We start from the raw sequence: 22,384 nt of genomic DNA, 5'->3' as shown, positions 1-22,384 counted from the left end.
ATCCACAGCTTACTCTTGACTGAACCCGTAGGGTCACACAAAAAGCACGTAAACGGATCAAGTATTTAATGGCATTAAATACTCCATCTATGAATATTCGAAATCGACGGATCTTGGTTTCAGTGGGAGCTGAGATCGTCACAAGCAAGAAATGAATACTCCGGAAACGATGATATTGCCGAAAACGGAAATATGGATTGTATCGGAAATATAAATATTATCCAAGTCGTAGATGTTGCCGGAAACGGAAACATGGTACGTATCGGAAAATATTATCGGAAATGGAAATATTGCCAGAATCGGAAATATTGCCGGAAACGGAAATATTGCCAGAATCGGAAATATTATCGGAATCGGAAAATAATTCCGGAAACGGAAATATTAAATATTTGTTCGAAACGGAAATTAATTCCGGAATCGGAAATGTTAAATATTGTTCGTATCGGAAATGAATTCCGGAATCGGAAATTTAAGCGGAAGCGTATCGTACGAATAAGCATCGGACGAGGCCTGCCGGACGAGGGCCCAGCACGAAGCCAGGCCATCGCCCAGCAAGCCAAGCGCGCCACACGAACAGCCAAGGCCACGCCAGGCCCAGCGCAAGGCCAGGCCCAGCAGGCCGTGGCAAGCGCGCACAGCGCGCGCAGCGCGCGCAGGTGCTTGCGTGGGCTTGTAGCTCGCGTAGGCCTCGCTGCGTGGGCTGCTGCTCGCACGCACGCGCATGGGCGGCCCATCGTGGCTGCCGTGTGTGTGTGCGTAAGTGTTTGTGTTCATGCACGATTCCTAAAACGTGCAGAGTTCGGTTAATGATTAAATTCCTAATTCTATTTGATAAATTAATTAATTAATTAGAGTTCTTGTAGGATTCTAAGTTTAATTAATTCGTATCCTAATAGGATTCCAATTCTCTTTCCATACCCCTATAAATATGTGGCCTGGGTTCACAATTTATAACGAGTTTCAAGTATTCAAAGTGAGTTTTTGAGAGAAAAATTCAGTCACACATCTTGCTCAAAAGTGCCGAAAATTCTAGTACCTTAAGGGCGATTCTAGTTGGTCAATCTTAAGGCGGATCCGGACGTGCTGTGGACTATCTACGGAGGGACGACACTTGGAGTCCTAAAGACTTGTTCTTGCTCGGTTCGGGCGCAGCTAGGGAGGGCACGCAACAAAGAGTATGCATCTAAATTATGCTATATGATTATGTGTAAATAATATGTATTCCTGGGTTAATGGTTGTTTCCGCATGATTTATGTAATATCATATGTATCATAACCTAACAGAAGTAACATACCTAAATTAAAAAAAATACCTCCTCTAAAATTATTAAAAAAAAAGTAACATGTCTAAACTATAGAAGTAACATACCTAAACTAAAAATGTACCTCCCCTAAAACTATTCCGTATAAAAAAAGTAACATGTATAAACTAGAGAAGTAAAATACCTAAACTAAAAAAAGTACCTCATCTAAAATTATAAAAAAAAGTTAACATGTCTAAACTATAGAAGTAACATACCTAAATTTGCAAGTGTGAACTGGTCTCACCATCAGTTGATGGTGAGGACAGTCTCATATAAGAATTTGGGTAATAGTAGTTGGGTTATAAAGGTTGGATTATTCAGAAATATTGCATAGGTTGGCTTAATTAAAGAAAACCAGGCAAATGTTGGATTAATATTTACAAATTTTTCTTAAAAAAATATTAATTTTTAAATAGATTTGATCCACACTAAATTTATTATAGATTATGTCTAAACATGTCTAACAAATTGATTATAATTTATTTTGATGTACTTTCTTTTTTGGGAATATTATTCCATATTAGACCTTTTTAACAAAAATAAACCAAAAAAATAATATATTTTTATAATTAAAAAATTATTTTAAATAAAAGAAAGACAAATCAGAGAACGACACTTATCAACTCCATATTGGTACTTTTTAAAACAAAAATGGTAATTTATTTTTTGTCTTTTAGCCCGTATATTTTTGGTAGTGTATATCGATATTTACTTCCTCTTACGTGGCTCAATTTCATTTAATTTTTTTTCTTTTTTTTTGTTTTTTTTTGGTTAAAATAAGAAAGAGTACCCCTAAAGGGGTACCAAAGAAAATCTGGTGCCCATCTAAGTAGATGAGCTTTTTCTTTTTCTTTGTGGTTGGTCATTTCGCGACTCGGACCGCCTTGTTTGATAGGAAACGTTGAAGGGAACGGATAGAATTGAGAGCAAAAGTGTAGGATTAGAATTTGGTGGGAGGAATCAAGCCAAATGCAGCAAAAATGATAGCAAATCCAAACCTCATATCCTGCAATTTCTTACGCTTTGGCCCTCTTCTTCATGATTCTAAACTTTATAACCCAAAAACCTTATTTTCACCAAAAACTCTATTTTCCCTCAAGTTGAACAATCGCATAAACTTTCCCATTCATCCATATGAAAAGAAAAGAAACGCTCAAATTTGTTTAAGTTCAGAAATCAAAAACCCAATTGTTCAAGAAAGAGATTCTGGTGAAAATGGGGTTGAAGGTGATGAAGATGGTGACAATGGTGGTGGAGATTGGACAACCTCGATTTTGCTGTTCTTGTTCTGGGCTGGACTCATGTACTATGTTTTTAATCTCTCTCCCAACCAAACCCCTGTAAGATTTTATCTTTGCTAATTGTGTATTATCTGGCTAATTGACTTTACTGAGCTTGAGCAATTTACATGGAAGAAAGAGAGGTGATTATGTTTAATTAATGTTGATGCTTCTCTTTAGATTTTTTTTGTTGGGATTATGTTTGATAATTGAGTAACTTGACACTGTTTTGAAAGTAGTTGGGATAGTTTAGTGCGGAATACTGAGTAATTTTTGTGTTAGACGGCTGTATTGACTTGTTAGACCATAAAATTGGCATACAAGTATGAGCATTTCACGGATAATTGGACGAAAACAAGACTTAGACTCCGTTTGGCTTGGTATAAAACGTTTTCAGTGCAAAATGATTTTCCATGGAAAACTTTTTCCAAAGGAAAAGACAATTCCAAACTAGTTTTCCTTTGTTCGGTTCCTTAAATGAAAATGGGAGAAGATGGTGAAATTGAGGGGGAAAAGGGAGAGGGAGGAAAGGAGGAAAGTTGGGAAAGTGGTTTCCCTTCCTTTCAAATAGAAATTGTTTTTCCACATTTGAGAGAGCTATGGAAAATTGTTTTCCAGCCCTTGTCAAACCAAACAGCGTATAATGATTGGAAGGGGAAAATCGTTTTCTATGAAAATTGTTTCACCCTAGCAAACTGAGCCTTAAATCGTGTAAGTGTCCACCTGTATGTTGTAGGGTCGGGTATTTAACGCGGGTACTCTTGGTAATAAAAACGCGCTAGATTTTTGATGACTGGCTCTCTATTTGACTGACTGCAGTCAAGGGACATGTATTTCTTGAAGAAGCTCTTGAACTTGATTGGAGATGATGGATTCAAGATGAATCGAGTACTTGTGTCGCTTTGGTACATTATGGGTCTGTGGCCAATTGCTTACAGCATGTTACTGATTCCCTCTGGTAGAAGGTAATGATGTTTGCCTGCAAATTTGTTTTGTTCTCTTTACTCTTTAGCCTATTAAGCTCAGCTCCATCTGAATTATAGTGTTCTTGTTCTGCAGCTCCAAAAGTAGCATTCCTGTCGGTCCATTCGCCACATTTTCGTTTTTTGGAGGTGTTTATGCTCTTCTTCCATATTTCATTCTTTGGAGACCTCCACCACCCCGAGTTAAAGAAGCCGAACTAAGTAGCTGGCCTCTAAATTTCTTGGAGTCAAAGCTAACAGCTGGGGTAAGAACTGATTTACATAGGTGAAGAAAATAGTGCTTCATGTTTGACTCACTTCTCTTTTTGCTGGGTGGGAGATATCATGGTTTGTTGAGCTTTAACTAGTGAGATAGAATGGTGGTCAGAGACTAGTTGCAGACTGTTTGAGTGAAGCTTCAAGGAAATTCAGATAGTGTTTCTTTTTTCCCCATCGAAATACATGAATAGTAAAGAAAATAATTGTTTCTACTCTTACTACGAACATATCTAATTTTCTTAGTCGAAAACACTGCCTTAATTATATGCAGAGCCCCTCATAGAGTCATAGTACTGTGATTATGTACATTTTACTTGGGAGCTGAGACTGTATACATACTTTTACATCCATCCTAAGAACTCGTCAAGGATAATCTTATATCTGCATGACTATAAAATGTCTTAATTGGAGCTTTTCTATGAATGAATTGTACGTATGCTCTTAATTAAACAACTAACCTGGCTAGTTGTCAGTTCTTGGGTGCTGTTGGACTAGGCCTTATAGTATATGCAAGCTTGGCACAAGATGAGTGGAAGGAATTTTTTCAGTACTTCAGAGAAAGCAAGTTGGTACGTTACGATATCAATAGTTCCGTAATTTAACTCCTTGCCTATGTCTTGTTGATTGGAGATGCATCATATCTCTTATGCAATCATCTTTTTCTTTATCAACTAATTGGCTCTAAAAATACGAAAGCTAGGTGTAAAGTGTAATAGACCAGTAGCTAAGGGTTTTTGAAACCCCGATAAAGGAGTCTTAAATATGAAAATATCCATCATTAAGAATTTCATTATCTACAAAAAATTATAATTTGGATGCTAAGTGAAGGGATTACAACTTACAAGTCCATAAATGAGTATAGATCATCTTTCAAAACAAATAATGAAAATAAGGGATTTTGGGGGGTTTAATACCTTCTTATTTCACCCAAACAGAAGCTTTTTTTAGTTTGCAGTATCTCAAAATCTTAAGTCTTAGTTCCAGCAAATTTTCCTTTTCTATCAACCACACTGTAAACACAAGTTTCTAAGGCTGCAAAAAAACCCATAGCATTTCAGTTGGTTATACTTATCATTAATTTATGTTTATAGTTCTTCTAGTTGTGTACCAGAATTGTTTTTGAGTCTTCTTAATCAAGAATTTTGCTTCTAACTTTCATATAATATCGTAGAAAATCAGCTCAGCTAGCTATTTTTCCTCTTCTGCTGTCTCAGGTCCATGTAACTTCCCTTGATTTCAGTCTTCTATCTGCATTTGCTCCTTTCTGGGTTTACAATGATATGACAGCGCGAAAATGGTGAGATCCAAGGACATACTTTGTTGTTTGTGTAACATCAGCAAATAATGTGCACACTTATCTCTAGAATGTATGGTTGAATATCTCGTGGTTAGAGGCAATTTTCTATATACAACCAGTGGTACCTTGTGAAAGGTACAACCAAAACTATTTCTTTACCCATGTGCTTTACTTTATGAGCGCGTACATGGGGTAAAAAAACTCCTTGGTTGTACGTTGTTGCAAGGTACAACCTGTTATACGGTGAAGATACTTGTGGTTTGATTTATGTGCTGAACGCTTTGATGTCCTCATTTTACAGCTATGACAAGACAGCCTGGCTTGTTCCTTTATCGATAATCCCTTTATTGGGTCCTGCTTTATACCTTTTGCTACGACCACCACTAACAACAATACCCGTCTCACTTGAAAGTACGCTGAAGTCTGATTGATGATTCATAATGCAAGTACACTGGGACTGGATCTTCTATCAGATGGTGCACCAAATGGCTTAAATCGGGTGAAGAAGGTTGCTTTCACATTGCTTAACAGAAAAGGAAACCGACATACATGGCTTGAATCCAGCAGTAGGCGTCTTTCCTCTGCTTCTTAATATGAATATGGGTATCATTTAAGTCCGAGCAAACTTGCTATCATGCATGATAGATGTCATCAACCGGCTTTAGTTTAAGAAATGGCAATTTCAGAGCTCATCAACATCCTCATAGGAAAGTATTTGGGGCTTTTTTTACTAGGGTAACTTCTGCTTCCTATGTATAATCATACTTTCTATTCTGCAGCTATAAAATGTCAGTAGATTCATTCACTTCATTTAGTTATGATTTTTTTTAATACCAGGTTTGTGTTAAGATTCTTAGTGATTGTTCCAATGTGAACCGGCTTATGCGATTTCACTTGCAACAAAAATCTGTTGAATGTTGAAGTAGGCAAGTTTCACATTCATTGTGAACATTGAGTGTATATATATACTTCCTCCGTTTAGAAATAGTTGCATCACTTTGACTTTCACGTTTGCCAACACACAACTTTGACGGTTAATATCTCTAATTATACATTAGTAAAAATATTTTTTTTTTGATAATTTGAAAAGTAGACATTGAGACTAATCCAACCATTTTTTTTATATAATAACATTTATATTTTCTATATGTGTAAAAAGAGAGTCAAAGTTAATATATGAATAGTGCATAAAGTGAAAGTGATGCAACTATTTCTAAACGGATATTTGTGCAGAAGTCCGAAAACTGCAAGTGCTATCTTCTGTGCCTTGCCCTCTTTCGTCTTACTGATGACTCAAGCTATTTGGTTTCATCAGCTTTGAAAAAACTCAAGTTAAAGCGTGCCACATTTTCCTTTTTCGTGTTGTCCTTTTAATTTTGCTCCATACTATAAAGGGTACATCTTATAGATAAATTATTAATATAAGGGTACTTCCTTCGTTCCTCTTTTATCTTCCTGTTTCCATAAATAACGTTCATATTTGTTTTTCCTGTTTCTTTTTATGGACATAATGTTTTTAACCCAAATATCCTTCTTTATCTTTCTGAAATGGTTAGTACTCGCTAGTCACTACCACTTCAGAAATGGAAGTGAGTTGCAATGAAAATTTGTAAGAACATATGATGTTTACTGGTATGGGCCTTTACGCATAAAGCTTCATTCAAAACACATCACGGCTACCGGCCTTAACGCTATTATTACGGCCTAAAGGCATAGGGCCTAAGCAAGTAAAGAGTTATTTGGTTACACTTTGAACTTCAGTGGTTTCTGTTCCCGTTTCCACCTTATCTTTCCTGATTGTGCAGGAACTTTCATTTAAATGTTTTTAACACATCCAATTAATTAGTGAAACAAAGATTCCAGGAATGGAAGCAAACTATCAAATCAAATTCAGCTGACAGTGCAACTTAAAGTTGAAGTACCCATCAGCAATGCAGTATGTCATCTCATTCTTTCCCACGCACAAAAAAAAAAGACAAAAAAAAAAATAAAAAAAAAATTGGCTCAACAAGAAATGTTTTAGGACCTTACAACGCAAAAAGATAATTGAAAGGCCCTGTAACCAATGCAGTCTTCTATCAGCACAAAAACGTTCAGCATAGAGCCATAGATAGATTACACTTTAGGCCAGCCAGAGTAACATGGCCTAAAATGTAGACTTTGTATTGAGTAAATTAATTACCCATTTCCATCAGGCGTATAATTGTTCGAGGTCATTCTTGAACTTGGTTTTAAGTTGCTCCCTCTTCAACTTAAGGGCGGCTGTCACTAATCCTGATTCCGGTGTCCATGGATCAGGTAACAACTTTATTTTTGCCGGAATTTCAAACTTATCCAGCTTTGCACCCTTTCCAACCTGTAAACAGGAGACAAAAAAGTTACTCCTCCCATCCTTTAATGAACTTCACATTTAGGCAAGTGCAATTAAGAAACACTGTCAAATGTAAAATGAAAATATAAATAGATAGAAAGAGTATAAAGAAGTGAGAGGGAGTGCTTTGGAAGGAAAGACAAAATGAACTGTTAGTATAGAGAGAAAACAAAATAAATACTTTACTAGGCCCTCTTTGGCTCATTTGACCACTAAACTAACTCTTTTCTTCCCAACTTATCAGTCACTGGAAGAATCAATACACTTTTTTTTCCTTTTCAGATACCAATGCGATAGCAGAACACCTAAACGTTTGAGACCTTAATTTAAAATAAATGTGCAATGGAAGGAGTCAAAGAGTGGTTAATTTTAATAAGGAAGTGTGAGGTTGAATTTTGACATTTCAAAATAGGCAAATGTGAGGCTTATAATGGGATATAGTAACTTATGGAGTACAAATACTTGCTAGGGCATGTAAGATAAAACATTTGACTATTTGAGAAGAAAAGCACACATGCAGGGTAAAAAATATCAAAATTTGGCAGACAAGACTTGGGAGGCTCATCAAATCCCTCTTTGGGAAGAATTTGATGGTATATGCCGTAAGCCAAGCCAATACAAAAATAATGGAAATAACCGATTGATCCCCAAACAACTGCTAAGGTTGAATGTTGATGAAGGAGGAGCAGGTTTTAAGAGGAAGAGAAACTAGGCCCAGGTTTATTTTCTGGTTATTCTGGTTTTCTAACGTTACTCTAATGTTTTCAATGCTGAATTCTGAAGTTGTAGTTTTTCTCTTTGCTTAATGTTTTGTATGCTAAAATGCTGAATTATGAAGGTGTAGTTTTGCTCTTTTGCTATTATTGATCAATCGCAGTATCGTACTACTGTATTAGAGATTGAAACGTTTGAGTTAATGAAATAGGAATTTCTGGTTGTTTTATACTTTTATTGCTTAAATTTAAATTTCAAAATAAATAAATAAATAAATAACCCATCGTTCCGGGAACTTGGAGGGCAGCGTTCTTCGTTCCCGTTCCCGTCCCACATTCCGTAATGTCCCACGTTCCGTGTAACATTGCCCCAAACTTAACTATGCTATGTCTTACTCGTACTCAACTTCTAACACATTCCGCCGTGGTTAGTCATGGTCTCCAACAGTAAGATGCATATTTAACTGGGTACAAGTAAGCTATTCACTGACCTTTGACAGAGATGCTTGGACTTCCTTGATTGCTTCAGGTTTGTCACAAAGCTCAGAAACACTTTTGTACTGGATGCCAGATTCTTGAGCCCACTTCTCCAATTCTGAATGTGAAGGAACAACGAGCGCTACACAATGATTGTGGAATGGATCTGCATGTACCATGATATTTTCCACATAGTTGCTTGAAATCAGGGCTGCCTCAGCCTGCAACAATGAACAAATATCAATACTCATTAACATGCTAAATCATGGCTTCACCCATTAAAACTTAGGGCTGAAATGCGCAATAAGTACAATAAAGGGGGGGGGGGGGGGGGGGGGGGGGGCTCCATGGGATGTATTGGTCATCATTCCAACCAAGATTGGATAGGAACGAAACTCAGTCAACTACCATTTATGAACTTGTTTATCCAATAATTAAGCAACCATTGCTACATCCCTTGACTATTAAGGCAGAAAGCCCCCATATTGAATCGAGCACATGGAGTTTATGTAATAGAAGAATAAAGCAAGGACATAATTTCTGAAAATGAGTAGTTCTAGATGTCCCTTTCTAATGGGGCCAGGAGACTCATTTTTATAGGCTTTGGCTTCTAATGGACTAAATTAAAATGGCTCACCAAAGTGTATGCACTTCTTATTCGGCTCATCAAAGTATATGTTTTTTTTTCATTGTGAAGTACCAAACATGGACATCAGTAAGAGGGAACTAGCACGAGTGTGCGGATCAGTATTGGAAGACATGGGAGTTCCCTATTTATGATTGGGGTACATCAAGGGTCCGCAGTTAGCCCTGTCATAATAATGGACATTGACGAGTTCAATTAAAGACAGTACACCATGGTGCATGTTTTGGGTGGGAGGACTGTAGAAGGTTCAGTTTTCTTTCGCTCCCTAGGATCTATTATCCGATGGAGAGTTGGAGTAGAAGAGTGCTTCAGGGTTTCTATGTTATCCAGGCATGCCCCATCCATAGATCGACGGGAAAATTCTGATGTACATCAGTTAGATACGCACTATTATATGGTAAAGAATGTTGGATTGTGAAACCATGTTACATTCATAAGATGAATGTGGTGGAGATGTGTATGTTGCGTTGGCTGTGTGGCCATACAAGAAAGGATCGGTCGAGGAAAGTGGTGATCAGAAAGAAAATATGGGTTACACCGATTGAGAACAAGATGAGGGAGAATCAACTAAGGTGGTTAGCCACGTAAGACGAAGACCAAACGATGCATCGTCGAAAAAGATTGAAGAGTGGCAATCGGATAGAATTGTGAGTGATATGAGTTTATTAGGGATTGAAGAAATATGGCGTTAGAAAGGGCGAAGTGGAAGGAGATAATACATGCCGACGACTCAACATTACTTCTTTTCCATCTCTTTTTTATATTATGAGTATACGTATTTTTATTTTTGTTATTTTTTCAAAACATAATTTTGCCTCTTCTTTAAACTGCGTATCTTGTTTTCTCGCTCACTCTTTTTCGTGTCTCATGTCTACTCTCTTTAACATAACCTTTTATTTTTCTTCCCTCTTTTTCGTGCCTCATGTCTACTCTATTTAACATAACCTTTTATTTCTCTTACTTCACATTCCGCAGAAGGTTCCTTATAACGGTTCATGTTAGCCGACCCAACCATTTTGGCACTAAGGCTTGGTTGTTGTTGTTGTGAAGTACCTAACATTATTTGTGTCTCAGATAAACTACTGAAATAACCTCTCAAGGGTAAGGCTGTACATGTTGAACCTCCCTTTCCTGTTCTGAACAGGAGCCTATTTACAGGAGGTGGGTTATGTTGATGTTGACCTTGTTGTTGTGTAAAATCATTCTAAAGAAAAGACAAAGAAAATTAGAAGGTATGGAGTCATGGACCCACCTTCCCAAGGGAGATATATTCTCCATGTTGAAGCTTTACAATATCTTTCTTTCTATCAATGATTTCAAGGCATCCATCTGGGTGAAATCGCCCAATGTCACCCGTGTAAAACCACCGCATCCCTCTTTCATCAACCTTGAAATACATACAAACAGACAATTAAAATGTGGAAGACAATTAAAATGTGGAATATTAGCAGCAGCAGCAGCAGCAGCAGCAGCAGCAAGTAAAATTTAGATTAATAATACCTTGTACTCTTCTTTGGTTTTATCTTCATTTTGAAAGTAGCCAACTGTTACACTCTGCCCACCAATTACAATCTCACCTCTGGGCATTGGTTTGTCTGATGTTGTATATCCACCTTCTTCCCAAGAAACAAGCTGCAAAATCAAATGGAAGATTGTCAGAACAAATAATCCCACTACACTTTGTAGCTAACATGTAATAGAACATTTAACAGCTCCACATCCAGTAACAGCATCAAGCACTGATGTCATTCAAAAGAAGAAGAATTCAGATTGTGTTTAAGGTACGTTTTAGTATTTTACTTTCGGGATATGGAGACATCTATCTTCTATCCGTATTATGTCAGACAACCCTTATCTAGTTAATTTCACACACTAATGTGCTTTTGGCTGAATAAAGCAAGGTTCAGCAGTAAGTAGCAAAGGTTGGCCCAAGAAATTTGACATAACCTTTTTCTCAAATCAAATTGATGGTTGATGTAAACTTGGTAACTTCTAGGGGTTCTTTGTCCAACCTTTACAAGATAACACCTCTCTAGATTTTGAAGGTTAAACAAGCATAACTGCCACTCACCAAATCAAAATAACTTTTCGAATAGCTCTGCAAAGTCATCATCCTACCTCCCTGCATTTTACAGTGTGTCCTTATTCACACCCATTTGTCTCGATTGTTTCAATTTTTACTTCATACATGCTGAAGGGAGTTTATCTCTTCTTTTTTCAACAAAAGAGGAGCTTTATGCATAGACTTATTAAATATAAGCTGCACCTTTTTCTTTAGAAATGCCTGGATCTTATGATAACTTATTTTCAAAATGATTTGATTTGTTAATAAACCCATTAGTTGCATGGACTATAGTTGCATCAATTACATGCTTCAAAGATATTCAATTTGATTAGATGTAATAAATTTCTGTTAAAGAAAAATAAATAATGTTGATTAACATCTTCAAATATCATTTGTCCTTCAGAGGTTTGTTTGAGTAATCCAAATGAAGTACGAAGTACACATCTTTGTTAATCATATATACTAAGGTGTGTTAAGCTTAGATAAGTTCCAATCAGCACTCATATATTCAAGTTCATTCATATAAGTTCGGAAAAATTGATTTTAATAAAAACAACTTTTGACCGGTTTGCTTAAAACAGGCTAACCTTTGAATTAACTAAGAATATTACAACCTTTGGCACCCATCCTCTTTTATTGGGCTGGGTAACACTTGTTATAGCAGGTAAATGACCGGCGTGGCAAATGACCACTACAATGTTTAAAATATTTTTTTCCTTTTCTTCTACAGCCAATCAGCCATTAAAAGCCAATCACTTCATTCTATATTTCCGGTTTCCTTTTTCTTTTTTTGTTTTCTTTTATACTAACAATCCTTTTATCCTATTAAGTTAAACCCACGAAGGCCATGATCCCTCGTTAACGCAACATTTTGTAACACGCCACAAGCTCGCCTACGGCCTACCTACTCAGGACCGCTCCTACCCTCTTCCTCCGTTGTGGAAAAGGTCCAGTGATGACTGCCAGCTTTCGATTTTACAGTGGTTCTGGACTACTTGTGGTAATGAAGTAGATCATTTTAAGGTGGCAGAGTGGTGGTGACGCAGTGAGACCAGGTGGTTGTTGTGGTGGTAAGGGTTTAATTTAGGTGGCAAGAAAGAGGAGAGAGAAAAGAGAGAGGGTTTAGGTGAATTTCAATGGTGTTAAGAAAAGGAAGGAGACGGCAATGGCAGTACCTGTTTATCTCAATTCAAATGAAAGATGTATAAGAAAAAGTAGTTTGGAGAGAAAATGGGTAAACAGGTAAACCAAGACAATTAAAGTCTAACTTGTAAATTTTCCGGTTACCGGTTACCCACTTACCCCAGCCCAGTATTAAAAGAAGATGGGTGTCAAAGTTTGTATTATTCTTCGTCAATCCAAAGGTTAGCCTGTTTTAAGCAGGCCGGCGAAAGGTTGTATTATTATAATCAATTTTTCCAATACGTTCAGTACAAGGTTATAAGTCTAAAAGAATCCAAATAAGTTGAGTTCATGGCCTATAAGTTCAGTGCACAAATAATAGGAAAAGAGTGTATATAAATTCAATTCGGAGCTAATAAGTTCTGATAAATTCAGTTCAACTCGAATAAGGTCAGATGATTTCTATTCAAATAAGTTCAAGAGTTTTCAGGAGAAAAGAACACCCTTTACTAATTTATTTTTGTAAACCATACTCAGGTACGAGTCTGAAAAGTTAACATCTAAGGGAAGGAAAAAGTAGAGAGAAGAAAAAAGGAAAAGAATGAAGAGGAGCTGAGTAAAAGGTTCTTGGTGGTAGAAAGAAAAATAGAATTTCACCTATTGTTTGCTATATGGAAAGGAGGAAACGACACACACACACAAACGCACTAACTTTGATTATGATTCTCCTAGAATTTCACCTATTGTTTGCTATATATTATTATTCTCGGTTATATGACAAGCACTTCCTGAAATTGCAACGATCTGACTTTTGAACTATTTACGTACTAACTTTGACCACATGTTTTTACTACTATATAAAAACAAATGTTATCATGTAAAAAGTTGTTGGATTCGTCTCAATGTAGATTTTCAATGTATCAAAGTTTCATACTTTTACTACTTTTTTAATATAATTATAGATACTAGTGTCGATCAATTGTTGCAATTTTTATTTTTTAATGAAGTATTTGTAATGACACTTGATATGCACACATATATGTATGATAACAAAACATTACTAGGGATTTTCACAAATGGCAACAGAAGTTTGGGAATCAAAGAAAGGGGAGTAGCAGAAAAGGACTAAGAGATTAGTAGTCAATCATATAATTCTCTACCTTCCTTGTCTTGGGTTGTAATGAGATAGTCAAGGATGAAAATTTAGCTCACTCGAACGACTTACAATAATGCTCTGCCTCCCTTTAAACTTATGGCTAAAGATCTTTTGTTGCTAAATGAATTTTCAATCTCGGATAAATGACCCCAAGTGCTAATAAATAAGACCATGGGAATAAGGAGAAAGTGCATCAATTTCTAATCCCATATCACACCGAAGAATACCCTATTAAATCACTTACATGTGTCATGATGGTGCAAGAGTAGAACAATAGATGTGATATTCATGAGCTGTCAGAAGAGGTATATTCACTTTGCTTAGAGAGATAGCATATAGCATACCTTGATGTAGCAGCATGGAAGAGGAGGACCAACACGTCCAACAGTAATGTCATCCCACTCAGAGAAAGCTGCGCCAGCACACGTCTCTGTTAAACCATATCCTTGTCCAATTGGTGCCCTGATCAACGCAAATGTAGCAACCGAGTCAGGTTACGAAACTCTAGCATTGTAACCATGAATGAGAAAAAGACTGTCTCAGTCAATGTCAAAACATGTCCCTGTTATTCCTTCATCATACCACTAAACTGAAGCACTAAACCAGTCAATAAATTAACATAAGCCTACCGCAGAAGCATCTACAGCCTACAGGGTCTATCAACAAAATTTACAAGAATAACACTAGCGAGAGGCTCTTTTCCCATACAGGAATGTTGGAGGTCAATCAAAATCAAATCTCTACTCCATGCATGTGAATTAGTTGGTTATCTACTTATCTGTACTCGTTCATCATCCTAACTTCATTAACCTCTGCAGATTTCCTTATGTGTTTAAGGACAAGACATTGGATATTTTTTTTATTCTAGACTTTAGATACTGCCAGAAATCAGACATTAAGAGCAAGTTTGGATTGTCCCTTACGGGCTGGAATAAAATCAATTAACCGTTTCCATTACCTATTGTTTGGTATGAGAGATGAGTAACTCACTCCATTTCCTAAGGGTAACCGTTACCACCCGTTAATTCCCTTCCCAACCCTATGTTAGAAAAACTTGTTACCATCCTCAATCACATTTTATACAAGGGATTTCTTTCCTAGTTATACCAAGTAACTAATAATGGTACACGTAACATTACCTCTTCTCCTTATTTGTTTCCATTCCATTTCTTTCCAAGATTCACAGCAAACATGCACTAAGACTAATCTCCTTCCTATTCTGATTCTGGTTGCTTGTCAAACCCCCCTGCAGCTCCCCAAGTATATATCAGATATTGGCAAGAAGCTCCAGTCCAAAATCCTTCTATAAATCATCCCCATAATAATTTACCTAGGATCTGAGCAGATATGAAACTATGAGCTCTCCACAAGCTACAAGCAGTTTTCCAGCTGTTACTTATGCTGCATGCAGGGCCTCCAGCACAATAAACAAAAAGTTGCAGCAGAACAAGATTAATAATACTCCAACCATTTAAGACTGAACGGACACATCTCCTCTTCCAGTCATCTTGTACTGCAAGAAATCTCTCCAATCTCTAGCGGTTTACACTAACTAGAAGTAAGGCTGTGTACATAATTACATATGGACCTCCCCAAGCCCTTCCCTGCAAGAAATCTATGTTAGGTAGTAGTTGTTTATTATCTATAGGAACAGACTTTTTACAAGTCTTGCAATATCAACGGAGAATACCTGTCTAGTGTTTGGGGGAGAGGAGCATGGAATTTCTACAGAAACAACTCCTAACCTATTTCGGCAGTGCTGTCTAAAGTGAGAGAAATGAACACGATCCATCCCTTTCCCCAAACCTCCTATCAAGCAAATTAAAAGGAACTCTACCAGTTTGTACTCTTCCCTAAGGTCCTTACTAAGCCAATAATGGCATGCTAAAACTCAATGTCAATGACTGGCATAGCAAGCCAAGAAAAGAAGTGCAGTTGCAGGCTTGCAGCGCTGATAAAACTCTTAATGGTGACCACTGATGTATTCAACAATGTCCATTTGCAGCATCCAAACAGAAGTCAAGAAAAATGAATACTAACAAACAAGGAGTAAACTGGTACTGAAACTGTACCCCATGCAAATGTTAATAAAACGCTGTGACTCTCCAGATAACGGGGCTCCACCGCACAGCATAAAACGAATACGCCCGCCGAGAACAGACTGAATTTTTCGGAAAACTATTACATCCCATAAAAATTTCTCCAGTCCCCAAGCACCAACCCAACTCCCTTCTACAGCAGCTAGTCGACGTTTATAAGCAACATTGAAAAGCTTTTTAACAAAACCCCCCTTCTCTTCAACCTGAAATAAACAGAAATTTCATGAGAAAAAGACATCAACAACAATAATCTATAGATTTACAGAATTGATGAGTAAACCTTTTTAAGAACCCCATCACGAACACGGTCTATGATAGCTGGAACTGCTGCCATGAGAGTGGGCTGTAACACGGACACATCTCCTTTGGTTCCTTTCTTTATTTTGTTTGAGGTGTCAGTCAATGTCAATGTTGTGCCATAACCAATTGCAGCACCTGAAGCCAACATCACCGTCTGGATACACAAAGTTAAGTTTACGTTTAAGATTAAAGAATATTAGAAGATAAGAAAAGAGTCAAGCATATCAATACCTCGGCTTCCAATTCCAAAACATGAGCAAGAGGCAAATATGCCAAGTATACATCATCTCTTCCAAGACCAGGCACCACAGTCATGACAGCTGCAGCAGTTGCTACTATGTTTCCATGAGTCATCATAACTCCCTAAATGGAGTTGTAATGAATAAGTTAAACAAACAATTTACTTGAACATATTGCAAACACAAAATGTTAAGTTAGTTAAAAGTTATCAGACATACATGAAACAACAACTCAATTAGATTGGGTACACAATTGAAGTTGAGTTATAGAAGTCATCTAACAAAAGTATCCAAATGTTCTTATGTAGTAGAGGAAAACAGTGTGATTCTAAAATCGTTCTTATGTAGTAGAGGAAAACACAGTGTGATTCTATGATCAGCCTCTAGATAGACGGTTATAAATGTAAAGCTTACAGCTAACACTACAAAATTATGCATTTATTAGAGACGGATTTGAGACGGATACTATAAGCATCACAAACTTGAGACGGATTACTAAAATATCATCTCTAAATTAAAATTGAGATGGAATTGTATATGGAGTTTCAAAAATTCCATCTCAAATTTGTAATGGATTTGCCAGCATTCCGTCTCAAAAATTGTGAGACGCCCTCTATAGAGACACCCTATTTCCGTCTTAAATCTGTCTCTAAACATCATTTTGAGACGGATTTGGACCATTTAGAGACGAACTTCCTCGTCTCAATAAAATGATTATTTTGTAGTGTAAGTATAGTGAGTCGTGATGAAGTGATAAACCAAGTGGTTGTTCAAATGAAAAGAAAAAGGCCATACACACAAACTCAAAGAAAAAGGCCATACACAAAAACTCTATATACGCTCATGGATTACATAAACACTATGTAGACATTAAAAAACAACAGTAATTAATTCTAGTGCAAGTGCAACTGCGATAATAGCCACGTTTCTGATATGCTAAAACTTAGGAACCACAGACCTTAGGTAATCCTGTGCTGCCACTTGTATACATGACAACAGCAATATCCTCCTTCTTAGGTAGTCTTGGATTCAAACGATGATCCTTCCCAATTTTCTCAACTTCATGAAAAGATGATACATTCAAGTCATCCATATCATCATAGATGCCAGAATCACTTAAAGCACTATCTTCCTCGAAGTAGATAATATTTTTAACTGTTTCCAATTTTGAAATTATTGAAGCTGCCTTCTTGAATTGTTTTGAGTCACATATCAAAGTCGACACTTGAGTCTGTAAATAGCATCAAGAAGAGAAGTTAATAAAATCAGCTTCATACAGCCATTCCAAAGACTCTGAATAAACGGTAGTTGATGAAAGATGCTTTAGTGTGCCTAATTACCAATTACACTACAGCACAATACGTTTACACTATACAGCATCAAGTCATCGACTTTTATTCAGGTTAACCCTTAAGGCAAAGTTCAAATCTTCTCAGAGAATGATATTCCACCTCATTAAGGGAGTGGATTAATGCATCCTCGCCTAAAGAAGCATACATAGTGACCACCGTAATATTCTGTCGCAAGCATCCCTGAAAAAGAAACAAGAGTATTACCACATTGTCATAACTCAAATAAATTCAAAAGGCAATAGAGTTATAGAACTAGTTTTAACAAAAAATGATCAGATGTCCAACCTGCAAAGCAATAAACCACTCAGCTCGTGTTTCGGAGAAAATACCCACACGGGTATCAATATCATGACCTATCTTAATAAGTCCTGACGCAAAATTACAAGCACGCTCAAAAACTTGCCCGTATGTTTCCCATTGGTACTCACCTAAATGCACCTTCTCAAACTTCCTTCCATCACTAGCTTGAATTAATTCCTTATCAATCAGCTTTCTTGTTCCAAGAAACCGATGGTTTTCATGTTTCTTACATGCTTGCTCAAATAAAGCTGCCACAGTAGTGGCCCCATCCCAAGGAACCTCTACCAGCTCCTTAAATTTACCATTACGCATAGCCAAACCGGCTTCACCACTTACTTCCACAGGAATTCCTCTTTGCTTCACCTTCCTCCTTCCCATCCATAAGATTGAAAGCAACAGAGGTATTATCACAGCAATTGCCACTGTCCCAGCAACACCATAATGGCATTGTCTTTTCAAGAACTCTACATAATCACAATTCACAAACTTCTCCATCAGCTGTGACCCCAAAGAACTTTCCTTTGTATCTTCCATTTGCCTATATTACCTTACACCTAGAGAGCATTCCTCTGCACAAAAAGTAAGACATAGTTAACCGATGAAAGACGACAACAAAGATAAATCTTTCCATATCATACAACACAAACTAAGCCCACAGTACTCAGTAAAATTACACAACAGTTCAATTAAAGAACAAAACCCGAAAATAAAAACAAATACAAGTTAATACAAATAACAAAGGGCAGAAAACGATTAGTCTTCGCAAATACACAAGTAAAACATTATCAATTGTCAAAATCTGGCAAGTGAGCATAGGGAAAAACTTGAATTAAGGACAAATATCAAACAAACAGGTGTATGTCAGTATATCACTGAACCAAAATAATTCAAAAGCTTATCATAATTCTGAACATCACGCCCTGACCCACCAACCCCCAAATCTTAGCCGACATCCGCAATCAAAAATCATCCAAATAAAAGTATTACAAAATAATTGACGTCAATAAGCTCTTAGTTGGTAAAGTCGTAGCGGTACCCCCATACACATGACCTGAGATCAATCTCGTCACCATCACAATCACCATCACCATCACCATCGCCGTACATGTGGCTTCTTGTACACCAAAAATGGAAAGTGTAGCAAATTGAAATCATAGACACTTAATATGAAAAATCTAGCATAATAATTTGTTTCGCAACAACAATCAAACAATGAAAAAAGATGAGAAATTAAATTTTAAAAGAACTCTAAAGTTTTGCCAACACCCAAAATTCAGAAAAGGATTATTACATAATACCGTCTCTTACAATTTCGATTGCAACAGGTGATTTTAAAAGGGGAAAAACCCTAACCAATCAATTCCAAAAATTACAACAACAAAAAGAAGAGGTGAGGATTTGAAGAACATCAACAAAAATAGATCACGAAGAAAAAGACGATTCTTCAGCAAAAGAATATTATATAATTATTAACAATTTTGAAATAAAGGGAAATATACCTCGAAATGATTAAATGTTAAGCTTGAAATTCTGGTGTATTGGATTTGTTGAAGCTCGATAAAGATGGAGATCGCAGTGTATGACTAGTGTACGGGCAGTAGCAGAGAGGATGCTGAAGTGTTCACTAAATGCGATTTGCGAACAATATTTTTGGTTACTTCCAAATTTGTCCCAATAAAATATCTACGGAATAATTAGGCCCTGTTCTATTATGTTCAGGTTCTGTTCAATTCAGTTCAGGATTATACAGTTCAGTTCAGTTCAGTTCAGTTTAATTCAATTTAATAATAATAATAATAATAATAATAATAATAATAATAATAATAATAATAATACTTATACTATTATTTATATTACTTATTACTCCCTCTGTATTTATTTAAGAGATACACTTACCTTTACCGGTTGTATTTATTTAAGAGATACACTTACCTTTACCGGTTGTATTTATTTAAGAGATACACTTGCCATTTTTAGTAACTTATCAACCCCACCATCTAATTAAATAATCTATCTACACCCCATCCCCACCCCCAATCCCCTAAAATGGCATGGTCCCCACTTGTTTTACTTATTAAAATATCTACCTAACCCCACTTGTTTTATTACTTTATTTCATTCAATTCTTTTTCTTAATACCCGTGCCCGACCAAGTGTATCTCTTAAATAAATACGGAGGGAGTATTATATTTATATTATTATATTACTTATTATTATTTTTTATTTTATTTTTTTTGAGAGCATATTATTGTTATTATATATAACTAATATTTATTATTAATTAATATAATTTATTATTTATAATTTATTATTATTTTTATTAATTAATTATGGATTATTAGTTATTAATTATTTAGTTATTAGTTATTAATTATGAATTATTATTAATATTAATATTTATCATTTAATATAATTATTTAGTAATCAATTACAGATTATTATTATTTATTATTTAGTTATTTAGTTATTAATAATTCTTTAGTTATTAATTAACATTTTTTATTATTATTTTGTAATTAACTATTTATTATTTATTATTTATTTCGTTAATATTCTGTTAAGTTAAGTTAAGTTAAGTTCAATTCAATTCAATTCAGTTCAGTTCAGGAGCATTCAGTTCAGTACAGTTCAGTTCAGGGGCATTCAGTTCAATTCAATTCAATTCAGTTCAGCTCTAAAGAACAGGGCCTTAACAGGTTAGAGCATCAATAGGAATGGTAACTCTTATTAAAACCACATGACTTTATTATAAGAATGGTAAGATTTTATGACTTTATTATAATACTACATGTTTGGTTCAAAGTATTAAAAGTCAAAACTTATCTTTTGACCGATAAAATTACAAAAATAAAATATTTTTTACTTTAATCCCTTATTTCCCCGTTTTGCTTCGCCATATAGGAGACTTAACATGCCCCCAATTTATGTTGGGCAGGAGGCAAAGTGTGATGACACTGATGGATAGAAGCCTTCTGGTTACTTTTCTTTTGTGCTTAATGAATGATAGGAAGTAGCAGTGTTAGTTGTAGTTTAAGTTGGGAGATGATTGCAACTGGTTCAATGCTTTTCATGGATAGATTCAAGTGGTTGTATCTCTCTTTTTGGACAGCAAGTTTTTGGATATGCCCTTTTTGTATAAAACCTTAACTATCTAGTTTAATATAATTCCTCGGTTATGCGTTAAAAACATGCCCCCAATTTCCAAATCTCCTCCTCAGCCCCACCATAGATGCCTTGAAGGTAGATTGCTAGAAGTTGGTTTTGACCATAAAATTTCCAATTATTGAATTGTAATAGACAAAATCAACCATCAGTGATTGTATTACATAAAGTTATGAAGATTTGTATACTAAAATATTATATCGATGGGTTGTGTAAAATTTATATTTTTGGTTTGATGATGGCCCTTGTGAGAACTTGAGGGACCTATCTTCTCAACTTTGGTTTGGTTTCTTGAATGGTGGTTATGGAAAGTCTATCGGTGACGAAGGAGGAGTACTGGTAGTGGCGTGGAGCGGTTGTGACAGTAAAAAGGGTGTTCGGGGTTTTTTTTAAAAAAAAACTAGCTCTTGAGCCCGTTCAAAGAACTGGCCGTTATATAGTAATTGTTTATTGGTCTTTTAAAGTCCAAATGATATTGGAGGCTTGTAATTTTAGTAGGAATATACTTCGTGTGATTTGAATAGTATAGGTGGAATTTGAAGGTTGAAATAATATATATAAATTAAATGGAATATTAATATTGATTGAGATGAAGTGGAAAAGGTTAAATGAATATACATAAATTAAATGATGAATTGATGTTGAATGAGAAATATGAAGTAGAAGATGTGTTAGTAATATAACAAAAAACAACAAAAATTTTAAAAAAAACAAAATGATGGATGAATGAAGGGAGGGATGTACCAAAATGATGGATGAATGGAGGGAGGGATGACACATGTCATTTAATTAGAAATGGTTCCAAAACTGCTTGAACCAAACACCCCCTTAATCTCCCCCTTATCCACAGCATTTTCATCCCTTGTTAAGATTCTTGGCCAAAAAACACAAAAGTGTAAAGTTTAACGGGTTATATTTGGTAAAATCTCTTAAACATAACCATCTTTATTTAACAAAAATTTTGAGTACCACTACTGCTTAACGGCAAAAGCGTTAATTTTTTCCTTTTGTGGGCTCCACTTTAACCACAACTTTTAAACTATTATCCTTTGTATAATGCAAGAAGTCATATTACACTCTAAGGGTTATTACTCACAAAAATCAAAATATTAGGACAGTACAAATGAAGGTAATTTGAAGAAAAATTTAGAGAAACAAAGGGGAGATGAAGAGGGTAGACATTGGTAAAGAAGTAAACAAGGGCTAAATGATCATTTAAAGCGATAAAAATGGAAATAAAAGGGAAAAGTGGGTCCAACA

At 35.9% G+C, this 22,384-nt stretch overlaps 2 protein-coding genes across 2 annotated transcripts; one reads left to right on the top strand and one right to left on the bottom strand.

Moving 5' to 3' along the window:
• Positions 1-2,163: 2,163 nt before the first annotated feature.
• LOC110787948 (uncharacterized) lies at positions 2,164-5,932 on the top strand. The gene is made up of 6 exons (XM_021992583.2): positions 2,164-2,644; positions 3,404-3,549; positions 3,644-3,812; positions 4,299-4,394; positions 5,040-5,122; positions 5,424-5,932. The coding sequence occupies exons 1-6, from the start codon at positions 2,285-2,287 to the stop codon at positions 5,551-5,553; spliced, it is 984 nt and encodes a 327-aa protein (XP_021848275.1). The 5' UTR covers positions 2,164-2,284; the 3' UTR covers positions 5,554-5,932.
• An 845-nt stretch (positions 5,933-6,777) lies between these two features.
• On the bottom strand, positions 6,778-19,642 carry LOC110787949 (long chain acyl-CoA synthetase 8). The gene is made up of 12 exons (XM_021992584.2): positions 19,462-19,642; positions 17,948-18,531; positions 17,762-17,842; positions 17,269-17,541; positions 16,303-16,434; positions 16,052-16,225; positions 15,745-15,974; positions 14,017-14,134; positions 10,830-10,961; positions 10,582-10,716; positions 8,698-8,904; positions 6,778-7,478 (listed from the first exon to the last, which is right to left on the bottom strand). The coding sequence occupies exons 2-12, from the start codon at positions 18,494-18,496 to the stop codon at positions 7,314-7,316; spliced, it is 2,196 nt and encodes a 731-aa protein (XP_021848276.1). The 5' UTR covers positions 18,497-18,531; positions 19,462-19,642; the 3' UTR covers positions 6,778-7,313.
• Between the last annotated feature and the right edge of the window lie 2,742 nt (positions 19,643-22,384).

The sequence above is a fragment of the Spinacia oleracea genome, chromosome 2, assembly GCF_020520425.1.
Source record: "Spinacia oleracea cultivar Varoflay chromosome 2, BTI_SOV_V1, whole genome shotgun sequence".
Taxonomy (NCBI): domain Eukaryota; kingdom Viridiplantae; phylum Streptophyta; class Magnoliopsida; order Caryophyllales; family Amaranthaceae; genus Spinacia; species Spinacia oleracea.
The sequence above is the reverse complement of the archived record's forward strand: the minus strand, read 5'-3'. Positions and strand labels throughout refer to the sequence as shown.

Bases quoted from the DNA above. Each gene is read 5' to 3' on its own strand.
- LOC110787948 (XM_021992583.2), top strand. From the start codon at position 2,285: ATGATAGCAAATCCAAACCTCATATCCTGCAATTTCTTACGCTTTGGC. The intron at 2,645-3,403 runs GTAAGATTTTAT...GACTGACTGCAG, and splicing joins TCTCTCCCAACCAAACCCCT to TCAAGGGACATGTATTTCTT. The intron at 3,813-4,298 runs GTAAGAACTGAT...GCTAGTTGTCAG, and splicing joins AGTCAAAGCTAACAGCTGGG to TTCTTGGGTGCTGTTGGACT.
- LOC110787949 (XM_021992584.2), bottom strand. From the start codon at position 18,496: ATGGAAGATACAAAGGAAAGTTCTTTGGGGTCACAGCTGATGGAGAAG. The intron at 15,975-16,051 runs GTTTACTCATCA...TGTTTATTTCAG, and splicing joins GTGATGGGGTTCTTAAAAAG to GTTGAAGAGAAGGGGGGTTT. The intron at 10,717-10,829 runs GTATTATTAATC...ATGTATTTCAAG, and splicing joins AAACCAAAGAAGAGTACAAG to GTTGATGAAAGAGGGATGCG.